The 18,704-nt window shown below is 38.4% G+C and overlaps 1 protein-coding gene across 3 annotated transcripts in view; it reads left to right on the forward strand.

Moving 5' to 3' along the window:
• Positions 1 to 4,435: 4,435 nt before the first annotated feature.
• TMEM168 (transmembrane protein 168) overlaps positions 4,436 to 18,704 on the forward strand; it is a 73,997-nt gene continuing 59,728 nt past the window's right edge. The window contains exons 1-2 of one of the 3 annotated variants that reach the window (XM_045847865.1): positions 4,436 to 4,489; positions 8,981 to 10,235. In XM_045847865.1, coding sequence (XP_045703821.1) covers positions 9,108 to 10,235 — 1,128 coding nt within the window. In that variant the 5' untranslated portion in view covers positions 4,436 to 4,489; positions 8,981 to 9,107. Of the gene's footprint in view, positions 4,647 to 8,980; positions 10,236 to 18,704 lie in introns of all 3 variants that reach the window. The other 2 variants (XM_045847856.1, XM_045847873.1) reach the window with 2 other exon arrangements.

The raw sequence follows: 18,704 nt of genomic DNA on the forward strand, positions 1-18,704 counted from the left end.
TAAAATTTAGCTGTGAAGCCATCTGGTTCAGGGCTTTTGTGTGCCAGGAGGATTTTTATTACTGCTTTGATTACATTCTTTGTTATCAGTCTATTTAGGTTTTCTGCTTCTTCGTGTTTCAGTTTTGCAGAAGCAAAACAAAGCTGGAGGTATCACAACCCCTGATATCAAACTATATTATAATGCCACTGTAATCAAAACAGCCTTGTACTGGTACAAGAACAAACATATAGAGCAATGGAACAGAACAGAGAACCCAGGAAAAATCCTAGGGTATGACTAATTGATATTTGACAAAGGTGGTGAAAGCATACAATGGGGCAAAGACAATCTCTTCAGTAAATGCTGCTGGGAAAACTGGACTAGTATATGCAAAAAAAAATGAAACTAAACCACCAATTTATATCATATGCAAAAAAGAACTCAAAATGGATAAAAGACTTAAATGTAAGTAGTGAAACCATATAAATCCTAGAATAAAACATAGGTAGTAAAATCTCAGATATTCAGTGTAGAAATGTTTTCACCAATATATCTCCTAAGGCACTGGAAATAAAGCAGAAATTAAACAAATGGTACTATATCAAATTAAAAAGCTTCTGTACAGCTAAAGAAACCATTGATAAGATGAATAGGGAACCCAATCCATGGAAGAACATTTTTGTCAATGATACTACATCTGACAAGTGTTTAATCTCCAAAACAGACAAAGAACTAATACAACTCAATGCCAGAAGACAACCCAATTAAGAAATGGGCAAAAGACCTGAGTAGACACCTCTTCAAAATGGACATACAAAAAGTTATAGACATAAAAAAATGATCAAAATCACTAATCATCAGAGAAATGCAAATTAAACCCTCAATGAGATATCACCTTACACCTGTCAGAATGGTTACCATCAATAAATAGACACACAACAAGTGTTTGTGAGGATGTGGACAAAATTGAACTGTAGTGGGAATGCAGACTGGTGAAGTCAGTGTGGAAAACCATATGAAGTATCCTTAAAAAATTGAAAATAAAACTTCCTTTTGATCCAGTGATTCCACTTCTGAGAATTTATCCCATGGATCATGAAACTTCAATACAAAAACAGGTAAGTAACTCTATGTTTATAGCAGTACTACTTACAATAGCCAAGATTTGGAAATAAACTTAGCGCCCATCAGTAGATGAGTGGATAAAAAAGCTGTGACATTTACACAATGGAATGCTACACAGCAGTAAACTCTTACATTTTGCAACAGTATAGATGGGCCTGGAGAAAATTATATCAAGTGAATTAAGCCAGTCAGTGAAACAGAATTATCACATGATCTCACTTATATGTGGAATCTAATAAACACAATAAGCCAATGAACAAAATAGTAACAGAAGCTTAGATATATATAAAACAGACTGACAGCTGCTGCTGGAAAGGAGGAGGTGGGGGATGGGATGAAAGGTGGTAAGGGGTTTAACCAAACAACATTTGTGAACAACCCATGGACACAGACAACAATATGGGGATTGGCTTGGAGAGGGTAATGAGTGGGGCTAGTGGTGATGGGGAAAGGGAGAAAAAGCAGGAATAACTGTAACTGAATTAAAAAGACCATAATTTTTTAAAAAGTATCAGTATTTATTTTTTTAAAGGAAGTAGAATTAGAAGTGATGACAATGTAATCTAGTAGAAATATCTAGCAAGTAGCTAGAAATGTGACAATGTTTCCCAGAGAGCAAGAGTTATAGATTTGTGATTTGGTTAGTGATTACATTTAGAGTGATACAGGAGTCTGCAGAAAGTGTAACTCAAACTTTTCATTTACATATGTAGAATCGGAGTGTGAGAGTGCTTCATCACTATAGATGTGTTGCTCCTTCTGACCATCATTAACTATCAAATGAAAATGAAGAAATTCACTCTATTTGGGGAGAAAGACCCAGTGTATAGATAACACTAATAGAAAATAAGTGGGAGGAAAACTTGTGATCATTGAAGGCCCATTGTGTACTAATTTTTTATTTAATAAATATTTAAGTGCCAACTATGTATCAAGCACTATGCTTGCCTGATTTAATGGCATGCAAAACCAAACATGTACCTGCATTTGAGAAAATGAAAGCAGGTCGGAGTGGAGAGAGTTAGGGCAGTGTGGTGGGAAGTCAGACCAAAGGTAAAAAGGGGCCAGACTATATACAGTTTGTACATGTTTAAGGATTGTGACCTTTATCCTAAAGGAGATAAACCATCTAAAGGTTTTAAGGATTTTTTTTTACATACATCATTTCATTTAATCCCTATAACCCTGTAGAGCAGGTATTATGAGCACCCATTTACATGGGGAAACAGGTTCAGAGATTAATTAACCTCCCTAAGAGCTATAAACAGAAAATGAGGGTAGGGATAGAAGGTAGGCAGGCAGGCATGCAAGCAGGGTTTCTTAAAGAGAAAGAGGAATTCATACTTCTTGAGAGCCTACCTTATGCCAGAAAAAATAAATACTGTGTCACTGAAGATTCACAACTTTGCAAAAAAAAAGGTTTCATTACATTTTAGATGGAGACCCTAAGTTGTACATAGACAAGAACAGAGATCAAACCCCAAGACCATCCTTCTCCACAGCTGTTGTGAAATGCTGCCTCCACGTAATATCCCCTAGTACTTATTCTGTGCGTTGAGAGTACGAATAAAAATCAGCCCTGGAGTTTGAAGAGCCCTCAGGATTTGAGGCCGGTGAACTAAGGGACAGGGGGAATAGGCCAGGAGTAGGGGTTGTTGGTGGAGTGAAGACCCCGGCGGTATATTAAATGGAGTTTCGACTTAGAAAATGTGGGAAGAAGGGCTTTGAAGGTGAGCCTAAGGAGTTTTGGCTTTATCTGGTCAATGGACACAAAGCCACATCTTATTCCAAAGGTATAAGCAGCAATGCCTCCTGCAGTATTTTCAATCCACTTGTGGCTATCCCACCCCAGTGTTACAGAGCAACAAGGGGGGGCCTACGGGTGATATACTATTACTGAAAGGAACCCCCCAGGTTCGTTATGTCCGCCACCAGAGGAAAGACATCTCTCAATGCCAGAGATTCATGAAAAGGAAAGGAAATGTTTATTTAATGCTATACAGACTTAAAGTAGTGACCTAATGTCTTCATCAAAATCCCCAAGTCCCTTAAAAAACCCACAAACACACACAGTCCTTCCTTCCCTCCTTTGTCCAGTCTGGGGTACCATATCTCAGGAGAAGAAACAGAAGTCTGTGGCTCAGGCAACACCTGGTTCTTCCCAGTAATCCATCTCAGCTGGTAGGCCACCCTCGGTTCCCGGCACCCTCAGTTGTGTCGCTGGGATCTCTGCTAAAGCCGGGTGGTGGTTCCCCCTTCTAAAGCTGCAGGGGTCCCCACTCTGGCAAAGCTGCGTGGTTCTCTCTCCACTGCCCCAGTTTCATGGTGCTTCTCTGCACAATGGCTGTGGGAGTCTCCACTCAGCCAAAACCGCATGGTTCTCCCCTCAGTAGCTACAAGGAGGAGGGTCGCCACTCTGCCAAAGCTAAGTGGCAGTTCTCTGCTAAAGCCGCAACGTGATTTTGTCTGGCAGGGCTGCAGGAGTCCCCACTCTGCACTGCCACAGCTGCATGCATGATTCCCCCAGCAATGGCTGCCACATCTGGGTTTAACTCCCCGCGCCAATCCTCCTCTGTAGCCCTATTTCCGACTCCTCCCACACTCAGTTACACCTGCCAGCACTCTCAAAGCCTTCCAGCTTTACTAGGCTAACATCGTGGGTCTGAGCAGGTGTGGCCCCATGTCATGGAGCCAATCGCCTCCAAGTTCCTGCGCAGGCACCGTAACTCGACCTGCCCCCCAGTTACGTCTTGGGGGGAAGTTACTTCCATTCCCCTGGCTCAGAGCATGGCTACAGCTATTTAACATGCCTATACAACCAGTTAAAGGTTATAGATATGTTAAATGACCACACCACAGGTTAGCTGCAAAGCTGTTGCTATACAAAGCAGCTCTCAATGGCTCTGCTCCATGTGTCCCTTCCCCCAACTCACACCATGGGGGAGGGGAGGACATCCTAATATTTCCTGAACACCTTGAGTTCTGGACCCCATTCCAAATTCCTATTTGGGGCCCCCCTCTTGGCTGCACCCTGTTACACCAGTTCCAGGTGCTTCATGGATACGATCGGTAAGATTCTTAGTGGTCTTCTCGCTCCCTATTCTCTGCTGCTGATTTCAGGTATGTGAAGGCAAAAGAGGTAACGCTTAGCCCTAGGTGGGGAATGCTCGCACACGGCCAGGCTCACCAGAAATCCCCGCAGGGTGAGGAGGTTTTGCAGGAAAGGGCGGGTCCTTGGGGTAGGGGAGGGGCGGAGGGCGGGGCGGAGGGGCGGAAAGGAGGGGGCGGCAAGGAGGCGGGCTGCTTAGTTTGACCCCCAAGGCGTTCCGTAAGGCGGGTTCTGTGGTGGGAACATGGCGGCTGTGGCGGGGCCGGTTGCGGAGTAAGTTTCGGAAAGAGACTGGCCTGTTCTAGTGTGTGCGCCTGGGGCACTCAACTCTTCCCTCGCTCCCGTTCCATGTCATAGGCACAGCTTACTGTGTTGCCCTCAGAGATGACTTCGAAGGTTGAGAGAGCTTTGGTGCCAGCGGCCCAGTCAGGTAGGCGGTGAGAGGGTGAACAGCTGGGCGGTGAGACTAGGGCACAGACACCTCACAGGGCTCCGCCTAGTTCCGACCCCAAGCGCCGCCCAGGCGTCTTCCCGAGGCTGGAGCTGGGGTACCAGCGGGAGAGTACTTGATGGTGGGGTGGGGGACGAGGGGAAGGGGCGAGGTGCAACATGAAAAGTATAATAGTATCACCCAGCCTTTTCTCACTCAGCTGGGCGTCCAGTTGTGGTCACCTTCTCCCAAAGTAGAGCCGTTGTTGAGAACTGCCAGGCCCCTCCGACCTCCCATATCTTGCTAGAAGGAGGTGGAATACAAGGAGAATGACTACTGCTGCCCTGTTGCTGAGGGATGTATATTCGAGGCACCATTCTCTTTTTATGGAGTAGGCCCAGAAAGTTTATAAAGCCCATGAATTTATAGAACCGAAGCACTGGAATTCTCCGACCCTAGCTGCTCAGCATGGTTCTTTAAGTTTTTGACACTTCCCCTAGATGGGGCGGAAATACAGTATCTCGGTTGAAGGACGGTACACGTGTTAGGTGTGTCCAGGAGTCCCTAGTGAGCCATTCCCTAGAAGGTAGGGCATGGAAGATAACTTATTGATTGATTTAGATGAATGAATTAGATGAAGGCTGGAGTAAGGCAGAAAGAGAAACAATCCAGAAGTTCATGAAATCCCTTAGCTCTACTAACTAGCTGTGGGATATTGGACAGCTTGTTTATTGTTTTTGTGTATTAATAAGTGTTCAGTAACTAATTGATATTGTTATTAAATATAGTTATTTCTGGATTAGTCTTAATTTCTTCAACAAGTATTTAAATACCTACTTGGTGTCAGACTGCTAGACTCTGGGCATATAGTATTGACAAATTTTCAGAGACATTGTGATCTAGTGGGAAATGGAGACAAGTGATAATCCGTATTTGCCTATTGTAGAGGAAGTACAGGGATCATGTACATGGGTCAGGGATGGTCTTCCTAAGAAAATAATTTAAGACCCAGAGAGTAGGCGTGAGCCAGGTGTGAGGACTGCTGTGGGCCAGGGAGGAGGGGAGTGCACCTGGAGAGGGAATAGCACTCAAGGAATTGAAAGGTCAGTGTGGCTGAAATACAAACTTCAGGAGGAAGGTGATGAGGCAGGAGAGTTTATTCACGTCCAATGCACAGAGCCTTATAAGGCATTTGAAGGAGTTTAGACTTTATTACTAAGGGTAATGGGAAGTCTTTGGAGAGTTTTACACAGCAGAGTGATAAGAAAAAATTTAGTTTACAAAAGGACATTTCTTGGAGAGGTCAAGCATGAAATGCCTGTGACCAAAATTGGGATTACGACCTTGGAAAGCAGAAACATTTAAGAGGTGTATAGGAAGAAGAGTGGTCAGTACTTGGTGAGGATTAATCTAGGTGGTGGGGAGGAGAAGTATACAGTTTTTAAAAAGCAAATTCTGGCAGTTATTAAGTTTTTCTATGTGCACATTAACTTTTTTGTGCTCCATTTTTATCTGCCTCTCAAGTAATTTTCCAATGATGGCTGACTGATTGAACATGATTGTAGTGCTTTGTTGTTTTACTCTCTGATTTAGGCTAATTGTTGTTTGAAGAACATCATAATGGGTGAAAGACTTTTGTAAATTAGCACTTAAAAGTAATATTCTTCCATATTGATTTTGGCTGGTAAGAGTGGCTGCATATATTCCATTATATTGATGTGCTGTACTGTTTTAAATCTGGATTTTTACTTCTGTTAACAACATAGAACCAGGGCAGTGCTTTTCTTTCTATCAGGTAGAGTAATGTGTATGTATATTTTGGGGCAGATAATAATTGAAGGCATGGAAATAGATGAGATTGCTTATAGAAAATATGTAGTAGGAGAAGAGCCTAAGCTTAGGTTTGAAAGTCCAAAGTTTGTATTGGGAATGAACAGCCTGCAAGGAGACTGAGAAGGAGAAATCAGTAAGTAAGGAAGTAAATCTGGAGACTGCTGTTTGGAAACTAAAGGAAAGACAGGTTTTAGAACGAAAGAGTCAACAATGTCAAAGGTTGTCCAAAGAATGTACAGTATAATGAGTGAAAAGTACCCATTGGATTTAGGAATTTACAGGCCATTTCAGAACTTGGCAGAACATTTATTCTTGTGGGGTGGAAATCACAGTTGTGTGATAAAGGTGTGAAAAGTAAAGCAATCAAATATCAGCTGTTAAAAGTGCAGAAGATTGAACTTGAAAGAGGAGATGGGATGACTGAGATTGTTTTTGTTTTTGTTGTTTCTGGGTGAGTTTTGGGGGGTGTATTGTTTTTGAAAAGAGCTTTGCACATATTTAAGTTATGGATAAGAGAAGAGTGGGAGTTTGAAGAGAGAGGAGAGAGCGTTCACTGGAAAAGCAGAGGGGAATGGATTCCTAGTATGTCTGAAAATTTTACCTCCAATGGGAAAGGGACACTCTTTCCTTGTATCAGGAGAGGTAGGAAGAGGTGGGTTTGTGGTGTTGGAAACTTAAGTGAACTCCCCTTCTGATTATTTTGTTGGAGGCAAAGTCATCTGGTGAGAATGCAGTGGGAAGTGGGTGTCAGAGATTGAGGATAGGGAAGAGAGGTTTGGATGATAATGGAAGAGAGTATTGATCAGGGACACACAGAAGGATGTCTGTGGTTGAATGGCAACCATTTAGCCTAGTGTATGATTTATTTTTCCTCCAGCAGTGTTCAGTCACTAGAGCCCAGACTGTACCCATTGACTCTTTGAGGATATATATATTTCAACTTATTTGCTGAATGAGTATATAACACACAAAAGTGATATTAAAAAATGCAGTACTCTTTGTTTTATCAGTTTCTCATACTTATTGAAAAAGATAAAGCAAAAATATATCAATGGAAGATATTTTCTGTAGAGGTATTTGGTATCTTAAGAAAGAAATTATTGAATGAAAATATAATTGAGGAAAATCAGTTAAAATACTTAATTAAATAGAATTAGCTATAAAAAATATGCTTCCTGAATATGTAGAAGTAGAATTAATAATAATGCTTGGAACCTTTTAGAAACCCTAAGGTTGTCACCCAGTGACATTTTTCTCCAGTCAAATGGATAATTACAGGTTTATCCCATATTAATATATTTTCATTGGGTCTTTCTTTGTAGGGTCCTGCTACTAAGAAAGCATACATAAGGTGATCACAAACTAGTTACTTTTTGAATTTTTATCTGGTTGAGTTCTCCATGGATATTGAGTGAGACCATGAGTCATTGCATGGATCACTTCTTCTGAAACAGTATACTAGAAAAATTGAAGAATTACCTAGTAGGTAGTTAAGCCATTTTTGTTTTTGGCAATTGTCATGCTTTCAGTGCAACTTGTGGGGCACTTAAGATTGAAATAATTATCTGCTCCTTTAACAAAGAATTGTGGTAACTTTAAAAAGTAAAATTAAGTGTTTAATTTACAATAACTTGGTCAACATTCCCACTTTTCACTTTTGACTAGGAAGGTCAGGAATTGGTTTGCTACATGGGTGGTACTTAGATTTGGAAAGTAGGTTTGATAAAATAATTTTGTAGAGGTAAAGTACCTGGAGAATTATGGGTCAGTTTTAAAGGACTAAGTAACTTTAATACAGTTAAACTTTGCTTTAGAACATTTATTAAACAATGTAAAGACTAAGGTTTTATAGCATTTTAGAGTTGCCATGTATGCAGGGGTGTCCAGCCTTTTGGCGTCTCTGTGCCACACTGGAAGAAGAGGAGTTGTCTCCAGCTGCATGTTAAATACATTGTCACATGCAGTCACAAAAATGTTTTAAGTAAATTTATAGTCTTGTATTGGGCCACCATCACAGCCATTCTGGGCTGCATGTGGCCCACAGGTTGGAGAACCCCTGATGGGTTTTAGGCAGGTAGTAATGATTGCTATTATTGGATACTGGTGCTTTTCAGAGTAGAGGTAATGATGAAGTCCCTCATTCTACTTAAGATCTGAATAGCATTACATTATGCTAAACCCATCTGCTACGATCTAAGTTGAATATCTCATATTTGCATGTTGTTGAAAAACCAGATATTAGAGTAAGAATGAATTGGGCAAATTCCTTACCACCTCTGGAAAAACAGTTTCATTATTGATCATTTAGTCATACAGTCCTTGCATATGATGAGCAGAAAGCACAGCCTTTTTAGTTTGGATAAACTGAATTTTTAAGCCAGAGACACTTACCATTAAGGAACTTTATTTCTCACTTATTTATTATTATTTTGTATGAAGAAGCTACATGTTAAAGGTAAATTATATAAAATTAACATTGAAATATGTTTTCTTCTTTTTAGATCACTAAACAAAAATTCTACCAAAGAAAATGCTGAAATAGGAGTTACGGATACATGGCATTTGCTGGATGAAATATAAGGAGTTAATTTTTGTAACGTGGGGAGAAAGCCCAAATTGTCAGATTACATGTGTAAATCACTGCGTTATTGCTTTAGTCATTGTCTGTATTTAGCAATGACAAGACTGGAAGAAGTAAACCGAGAAGTGAACATGCATTCTTCAGTGCGTTATCTTGGCTATTTAGCCAGAATCAATTTACTGGTTGCTATATGCTTAGGTCTTTATGTAAGATGGGAAAAAACAGCAAATTCTTTACTTTTGGTCATTTTTATTCTTGGTCTTTTTGTTCTTGGAATTGCCAGTATACTCTATTATTATTTTTCAATGGAAGCAGCAAGTTTAAGTCTCTCCAATCTTTGGTTTGGATTCTTGCTTGGCCTCCTATGCTTTCTTGATAATTCATCCTTTAAAAATGATGTGAAAGAAGAATCAACTAAATATTTGCTTCTAACTTCTATAGTATTAAGGATATTATGTGCTTTGGTGGAGAGAATTTCTGGTTATGTCAGCCATCGACCCATTTTACTAACCACAGTTGAATTTTTGGAACTTGTTGGATTTGCCATTGCCAGCACAACTATGTTGGTGGAGAAGTCGCTCAGTGTCATTTTACTTGTTATAGCTTTGGCCATGCTGATTATTGATCTGAGAATGAAGTCTTTCCTAGCCATTTCAAACTTAGTTATTTTTGTAGTCTTATTATTTTTCTCTTCATTGGAAACTCCCCAAAATCCAGTTGCTTTTGCATGTTTTTTTATTTGCCTGATAACTGATCCTTTCCTTGACATTTATTTTAGTGGACTTTCAGTTACTGAGAGGTGGAAACCTTTTTTGTACCGTGGAAGAATTTGCAGAAGACTTTCAGTCATTTTTACTGGAATGATTGAGCTTACATTTTTTATTCTTTCAGCATTTAAACTTAAAGACACTCATCTCTGGTATTTTGTAATACCAGGCTTTTCCATTTTTGGAATTTTCTGGGTGATTTGCCATATTATATTTCTTTTAACTCTTTGGGGATTCCATACTAAATTAAATGACTGCCATAAGGTGTATTTTACCCACAGGGTAGATAACAACAGCCTCGACAGAATCATGGCATCCAAAGGGATGCGCCATTTTTGCTTAATTTCAGAGCAGTTAGTTTTTTTTAGTCTTCTAGCAACAGCTATTTTGGGAGCAGTTTCCTGGCAGGTAAGCTTATAGTTTATTTATTATATCAGTGCCTGTGCTGTGTGATTAAATGCTTGCTTCAAGTGTTCAGTTATTAGAATTGAAAAATCAACTTCCTGACTTCAAAAAGAGATTCTTTTTTTCTATGCTTATCTAGTTTTGTTCATAAAGTTGAAGTACTGAATAAATGTTGATAGGATAAGTTAGTAGTTAGTTTGACCTTTAGCAAAGAGGTACCAAAATGTTAGGAATACCCAGCATGTGACGTGCCTCCCACCTTTTGCTTGTTCATTAATGAAGAAATCTTCATAGATTAAACATTTCTATAATATTGAACATTTGAAGGATGCTTAGTGATAGTACTTTAATTCTTTCATTTTTATACATGAGGAAACTGAAAGCCAGAGAAGGCTTATCTCCAGAATCACTGGTAATATCCAGAACGAGGTTACCTAGGTTCTGTGTAGTCCACTGGTCTCACTAGAGCACATTATTTTTTACATAGCCATTTGCCTAAAGATTTTATATAAAAGGTGATTAGATGTATAATAACATATCAGGTATTTACAGATTAACACTTCTCCTAAGAAAGAAAAAAATGGGTTTTATAATATATTTAGTCTACAGAATGGTAAAAAAAAAAAAAAGGGTCTTTTGCAGACAAAGGCATTTAAACTCTATGGTTGGAATTTATATATAGAATATTAATCCAGTCTTCCATTCTTTGAACATTTATTGACTACAATATGTCAAGTACTGTACTGTGTCAGTGATCTCAAGATGACTAAGACATGCCTGTGTTCTTAAAGAAGGCACAGTCTCTAATGAGGTGGGGAATAGGCAGACATGTAAAGAAACAATTATTACAGTGACAAATGCTATAATTTGAGTACATCAGGTTGGAATGTAAGGCATAAAGGAAGGTCAGCTCTAGTTGGTGCGATTCTCTGCTTTGCAGTAGTTAGTTCCTGCAGAATGATTTCTGGATGTGACTATTTCAAGGGAGATGTGGAGACTTTCCTGTGTATGGTGCTTTTTAGTCAGTGTGACCTAGGTAGGGAGCCTGTGTGGGTGTAAACCAAATGATGTAAATACTGTGGGTGTAGCCTCAGTGTATATTCCCCACTTTACTTGCCAGTGCTAGGGACTATCAGGATGATGATGACAATGATGGTGATGAAGGAGTTTGGTGTGGGAAACTAACAAGAGTTATCTTTCCTCTTCCTCTCCTCAAAGAGCTTACTACCTATGTTTTCTTCTAGGAGTTTAATGGTCACAGGTATTGTATTTAAGTCTATTTTGAGTTTATTTTTGTATATGGTACAATAAAGTGATCCAGCTTTATTTTTGTTTGCATTCGTCTATACAGTTTTGCCAACACCATTTATTAAAGAGTCTGTCTTTTCCCCCACTGTATATTGCTGCCTTTCTTGTTGTAGACTAATTGGCCATATATGTATGCATTAATTTCTGGGCTATTCTGTTCCATTGTACCAGTATCATACTGTTTTGTAGTAGAGCTTGAAATCAAGGAAAGTTGTATCTTCAGTATTCTCCTCTCTCAGGATTACTTTGGGGACTTTATGGTTTCATATAAATTTTATGATTATTTGTGATTATTCTGTAGATTTCTTGGGTAGTATGGATATTTGAATGCTATTTATTCTTCCACTCTGTGAGCCTGGTATGCCCTTCCATTTGTGTTGTCTTCATTTTCTTTCTTCAGTGACTTACAGTTTTCAGAGTATAGGTCTTTTCCTCCTTGGTTAAATTTATTCCAAGGTTGTTTTTTTTTTAAATGAAATTGTAAATAGAGTTTTTTTTTCTTAATTTTGGTTTCTGATAATTCATTATTAATGTATAGAAGTGCCACTGATTTCTGTTTGTTAATTTTGTATGCTGCAACTTTACTGAATTCATTTACTGTGATAGTTTTTTGGGGAGGCTTTTGAATTTTTTACATATAGTATCATGTCATCTGTGACAGTTTTCCCTGTTCCTTTCCAATTTGGATGCATTTTATTTTCTTTTGTTTTCTGATTGTTGTGGCTAGGACTTTCAGTAATAGCTGTATGTTTAATAAAAGTGGTGAGAGTGGGCATCCTTATCTTATTCCTGATTTTAGGGGAAACATTTTTAGCTTTTCACCATCGAAGTGGTGCTGGCTGTGGGCTTGTCGTTATATGACTTTTATTATGTTGAGATATGTTCCTTCTATTTCCACTATGTTGAATTTTAATCATAAATAGATGCTGAATTTTGTCAAATGCTTTTCCTGCATCTACTAAAATGATCACATGATTTTCATCCTTTCTTTTATTAATGTGTTGTATTACATTGATTGATATGCAGATATGGTTGGTATTGCAGATATTGACTCATTTTTGCATTCCTGGAATAAATCCCATTTGGTCATAGTGTATGATCCTTTTACTATGTTGTTGAATTCGATTTGCTAATATTTGAAATTTTTTGCATTTGTGTTCATCAGGGATACTTGCCTGTGATTCTGCTTTTTTGTGGTCTTTGTTTTGATATTAGAGTAATGCTGGCCTCATAGAATGAGTTGGAAATATTTCATCTTCAATTTTCTGGAATATTTTGAGAAGGATAGTTATTAATTTTTAAAAAAATATTTGGGCCCTGACCAGGTTGGGCTTTGTCCTGAAAAGCAAAAGGTTGCTGGTTCTATTCCCAGTCAGGGCACAAGCCTGGGCCAGGTCCCCTGAGGGGCATGTAGAAAAGGAAACTGATTGATGTTTCTCACATCAATGTTTTTCTCCCTTTCTTCCTCCCTCCCCCTCTCTCTAGAAATAAATAAAATATTTTAAAAACATAAAAATGAAAAGAAATATTTGGTATAATTCACCTGTGAAGCCATCTGTTCCTGGACTTTTGTTTGTTAGAAGATTTTGATTACTGATTAAATTTTGTTACAGTAACCTGGCTGGCATAGCTCAGTGGATTGAGCGCGGGCTGTGAACCAGGCATTGCAGGTTCGATTCCCAGTCAGGGCACATGCCTAGGTTGCAGGCCACGGCCCCCAGCAACCGCACATTGATGTTTCTCTCTCTCTCTCTCTCTCTCTCTCTCTCTCTCTCTCTCTTTTTCTCCTTCCCTTCTCTCTCTAAAAATAAATAAATAAAGTCTTAAAAAAATTTGTTACAGTAATTGGTCTGCTCAGATTGTTGTTTCTTCCTGATTTGGCCTTGGAAAATTGTATGTTTTTAGTAATTTATCTGTATCTTCTAGGTTGTCTAATTTGTTGGTATATAGTTCTTAGTATTCACTTAATGATACTATGTATCTTTGTGATGTTGGTTGTAATTTCTGATTTTATTTATTTTGTTCCTTTTTTGATGAGTTAATAGAAGGTTTACACATTTTTTTATATTTAAAAAGCAGTTCTTAGTTTCATTGATCTTTTAATTTTTACTCTATATCTCCATTTTATTTATTTTCATCCTGATCTTTCTTTATTTCCTTCTACTAACTTTGAGCTGTCCTTGTTCTTCTTTTTCTAGTTCCTACTGATAAAAGATAAGACTGTTTGTTCAGATGTTTCTTGTTTCTTGAGGTAGCCCGTTATTGCTATGAATTTTCCTCTCAGAACTGCTTTTTCTGTGTTCCATAGATTTCTGGATCATTATATTTTCATTTTCATTTATTGGTAGATATTTGTTGATTTCCTCCTTAACCCATTGGTTATTTAGGAACACATTGTTTAGCATACACCTGTTTGGTTTTTTCTAGTTTTTCTATGTAATTGATTTTATATCATTTTGGTTGGATTATACCTTAAAATTTTGTAATTGGGTTTAAATCATTTTGGTTGGATTATACCTTAAAATTTTATTTTAATTTTTCATTACAGTTGACGTACAATAGTGTGTTAGTTTTAGGCGTACAACATAGTGATTAGACATTTATATAACTTACAAGGTGATTACCCCAATAAATCTGGTACAAATCTGACACAGTACATAGTTATTACAGTGTTACTGACTGCATTTTCTATTCTGTACTTTATATCCCTATCTGTTCTGTAACTACCAATTTCTTCTTTTTAACCCCTTCACCTTTTTCACCCAGCTCCCTAACCCTCCTCCACTCTGGGAGCTGTCAAGTTTATTCTCTATATCTATGTGTCTGTCTGTATTCTGCTTTTTTATTTTGTTTTATAGATTCCACATATAAATGAAATCATGTGACATTTGTCTTTTCTGTCTCACTTACTTTGCTTAGTATAATACCCTCTAGGTCCATTCACATTGTGGCAGATGGCAAGTTTTCCTTTTTTTTGTAGGTATTCATTGTATTGTGTGTATGTATCACTTCTTTATCCATTCACCTATAATGGACACTCAGGTTGCTTCCACATCATAGCTATTGTAAATAATGCTGCAATGACTGCAGTGAATGTTAACGTGCATATATTTTTTGATTTTAGTGTTTTGCATTTCTTCAGATAAATATCCAGAAGTAAAATTGCTGGGTCATTCTTCATCTCTTGTTAGCCTTTGTTTTAAAGTCTTTTTCATTTGGTGTAAGTATTTTTTTTTTGTTTCATATTCATGAAATATCTTTTTATTCCCTTCACTCTGTATGTGTGTTTTGATCTGAAGTGTGCCTGACCTAGGCAGTATGTATAAGTGTCTTGTTTTATTTTTTGCTTGGCCACCGTATGTCTTTTGAATGGCGCATTTAATCCATTTGCATTTAAAGTAATTATTGATAGATAGGTATTCATTGACATTTTGTTCCTATTTTTGATCTTTTTTCTCCTTAAAGAAGATCCTTTAACAGTTCTTATAAGAATTGATAGATAGGTATTCATTGACATTTTGTTCCTATTTTTGATCTTTCTTCTCCTTAAAGAAGATCCTTTAACAGTTCTTGTAAGACTGTTTTGGTGGTGATGCCTTTCCCTTTTTCTGTAAGCTCTCGATGTCACCTTCAGTTCTAAATGATAGCTTTGCTGCTAGAATATTCTTGGTTGTAGGTTTTTGCTTTACATCAATTTGAATACTTCTTGACAATCCCTTCTGGCCTGCAAAGTTTCTGTTGAGAAGTCAGCTGACAATGTAATGGAAGCTCCTTCACAGGTAACTAACTCCTTTTCTGTTGCTACTTTAAGATACTCTCTTTCTCTTTAATCTTTGGCATTTTAAGTACAGAGTGTCTTGGTGTATACTTCTTTGGGTTCATCTTGTTTGGAAGACTATGTACTTCCTGGTCTTGTATGTCTGTTTCCTTCACCAGGTTAGAAAACTTTTCTGCTAGTATTTAAAAAAATTTTTAAAGATTATTTATTTATTTATTAATTTTTAGACAAGGGAAGAGAAGAAGAGGGAGAGAAACATCAGTGTGTGGTTGCCTCTCATGCGCCCCCTACTGGAGACCTGGCCTGCAACACAAGCATGTGCCCTGACTAGGAATTGAACTGGCTACCCTTTGGTTTGCAGGCTGGCATTCAGTCCATTGAGCCACACCAGCGAGGGATCTGTTAATATTTTTTGATGTAGGTTTCAGTTCCTTACTCTCTCTCTTCCTCTTCTGTTAACCCCATGATGTAAATATTGGTATGCTTGAAGTCCCAGAGGCTTCTTATACTATCCTCATTTTAAGGGATTCTTTCTTCATTTTGCTATTCTTTTTAAGTATTTTTTATTGATTATGCTATTACAGTTTTTCCAATTTTTTCCCCCTTTATCCCTGTCCACCTTGCCCCCCAACCCTCTAGCATTCCCTCCCCAATCCCCAGCATTCCCCCCCTAGTTCATGTCCATAGGTTGTACATAAAAGTTCTTTGGGTCCTCTGTTCCCTATACTATTTTTTATCTCTCCCCGTCTATTTTATGCCTACTAATTATGCTTCTTCTTCCCTTTACCTTATCCCCCCTATTCCTCCCCTCTCCCTCCCCACTGAAAACTGTCCATGTGATGTTCATTCCTTTGATTCTGTTCCTGCTCTATTTGTTTGCTTAGTTTTTGTTTTTGTTGTTTTTCTTTTAGGTTCATTTGTTGATATTTGTGAGTTTGTTATTTTATTGTTCATATTTATGATCTTCTTTTTCTTAGATAATAAGGGCTTGGTGATGATAAACTCCTTTAACTTGATCTTATCTGGGAAGCACTTTATCTGCCCTTCCACTCTAAATGATAGCTTTGCCAGATAGAGTAATCTTGGATGTAGGTCCTTGCCTTTCGTGACTTAGAATACTTCTTTCCAGCTCCTTCTCGCCTATAAGGTTTCTTTCGAGAAATCAGCTGATAGTCTTACGGGCACTCCTTTGTAGGTAATTGTCTCCTTTCCCCTTGCTTCTTTTAGGATTTTCTCTTTGTCTTCAGTCATGGGTAGCTTAATGATGATGTGCCTTGGTGTGTTCCTCTTTGGGTCCAACTTCTTTGGGACTCTCTGGGCTTCCTGGGATTCCTGGAAGTCTGCTTCCTTCATCAGATTAGGGAAGTTTTCCTTCATTATTTGTTCAAATAAACTTTCAATTTCTTGCTTTTGTTCTTCTCCTTCTGGCACTCCTATAATTCGGATATTGGAACATTTAAAGTTGTCCCAGAGGTTCCTAAGTCTCTCTTCATTTTTTTTTTTTTTTTGGATTCTTGTTTCTTCCTTTTCTTCTGGATAGATATTTATTTCTTTCTTTTGTTCCAAATTGTTGCTTTGAGTCCTGGTTTCCTTCCTGTCACTGCTGGTTCCCTGAATATTTTGCTTTATTTCACTTTGGGTATCCTTCATTTTTTTTTTTTCATTTTTCAACCCAGCTCAATCAGATCTGTGAGCATTTTGATTACCAGGGCTTTAAGTTCTCTTTCAGATAGGCCAGCAATCTCCTCATTGCTTAGTTCTGATGTCATGCTCTGTTCTTTCATTTGGGCCCTATTTCTTTGTCTTGTTGCAGCTGATGGGTTGTAAGGGAGTGGGGCCTTAGATATTCACCCAGGCAGGGCAGCCCTCCTTGCAGGGAACCCTCCTTGCTATGCTGAGGTGCTGCCTGTGGGAGAGGGACCAGAGAGGGAACACTGTGGCTGGCCTGCTTGTCTCTAGTGCACTTTTTAACTCTCGTGTGAGGCTGGGAGTGTCTCACCACGGCAACCCCAGCCGTAGCCCACAGTCAGCTCTAAGTCTCAGTTTTCCCTTTAAGTGAGCCCCTCCTGCATAGCCCACCAAACTCAGCACCCAGCCCTGACCCAGAGGTCTGCTTTGTCTCTGTGGTTTTTCTGAGTCTATGGCCTTACCTGTCTGGTTGTTCTGGTTGATTTTTTTTCTTGAATTCCTTGGTTGTCAGAGTTCCATGCGGTTTGATTTTCTGGTGCTTTTGGTGGTTTATTGATTTTAGATTGGTTGTTATCCTCCTTTTGGTTATATGAGGAAGCCAAGGGTTTCTACCTAGGTTCATAAGATTTCTCTTATAGGTAAGGGAGGTCATATGGTATTTGTCTGTTGTCAACTGTCTTACTACATTTAGCATAACAGTCTCCATTTCTATCCAGGCTGTTGCAAACGGTAGGACTTCATTCTTTCTGCTGCATGGTATTCCACTGTGTAAATGTACCACATTTTCTTAATCCACTTATCTACTGAAAGCCACTTCAGCTAGTTCCATTACTTAGCTATTGTAAATAGCACCGTTGTGAACATCAGTATGCATAAGTTTTCAAATGGTGTTTCAGGATTCTTAGGGCATATTCCCAGCAGTGGAATCACTGGTTCATAAGGCAGTTCCATTTTTAGTTTTCTGAGAAAATTCCAAACTTTTTTCCACAGTGGCTGCACTAGTCTGCATTCCCACCAGATGGCAGTAGGATTCCCTTTTATCCACTACCTTGCCAGCACATTTTTGTTGCTTTATCAATAATTGCCATTCTGACAGGTGTGAGATATTATTTCATTGCAGTTTTAATTTGGATCTTTCTGATGGCTAGTGATGTTTGAGCATCTTTTCATATGTCTGTGGGCCATCTATATGTCCTCCTTGGAGAAGTGTCTGTTCAGGTCCTTTGCCCATTTTTAAATTGGATTGTTTGTCTTCCTGGTATTGAATCATATGAGTTCTTTATATATTTTGGGTATCAAACCTTTGTCTGATATATCATTGGCAAATATGTTTTCCCCTAAGTCAGTTCCCTTTTCATTTTGATGAAGGTTTCTTTAGCCATGCAGAGACTTTTTGATTTGATGTATTCCTATTTGTTTATTTTTCCTTTCCCTAAGAGATATATTGGCTAAAATATGACTATGTGGAATGCCTGAAATTTTACTGCCTATGTTTTCTGTTAGGACTTTTATGCTTTCAGGATTTATATTTAAGTCCTTTATCCATTTTGCGTTTATTCTGGTGTGTGGTGTAAGTTGGTAGACTAGTTTCATTTTTTCCATGTACCAGTCCAGTCTTCCCAAAACACTGTTTATTGAAGACTGTTTTTACTCTTTTGTCTGCTCGTGCGTACCCCCTTTGTCAAACATTAATTGAC

The sequence above is a fragment of the Phyllostomus hastatus genome, unplaced genomic scaffold (genome assembly GCF_019186645.2).
Source record: "Phyllostomus hastatus isolate PE091 unplaced genomic scaffold, TTU_PhHast_1.1 phas_contig_118, whole genome shotgun sequence".
Taxonomy (NCBI): domain Eukaryota; kingdom Metazoa; phylum Chordata; class Mammalia; order Chiroptera; family Phyllostomidae; genus Phyllostomus; species Phyllostomus hastatus.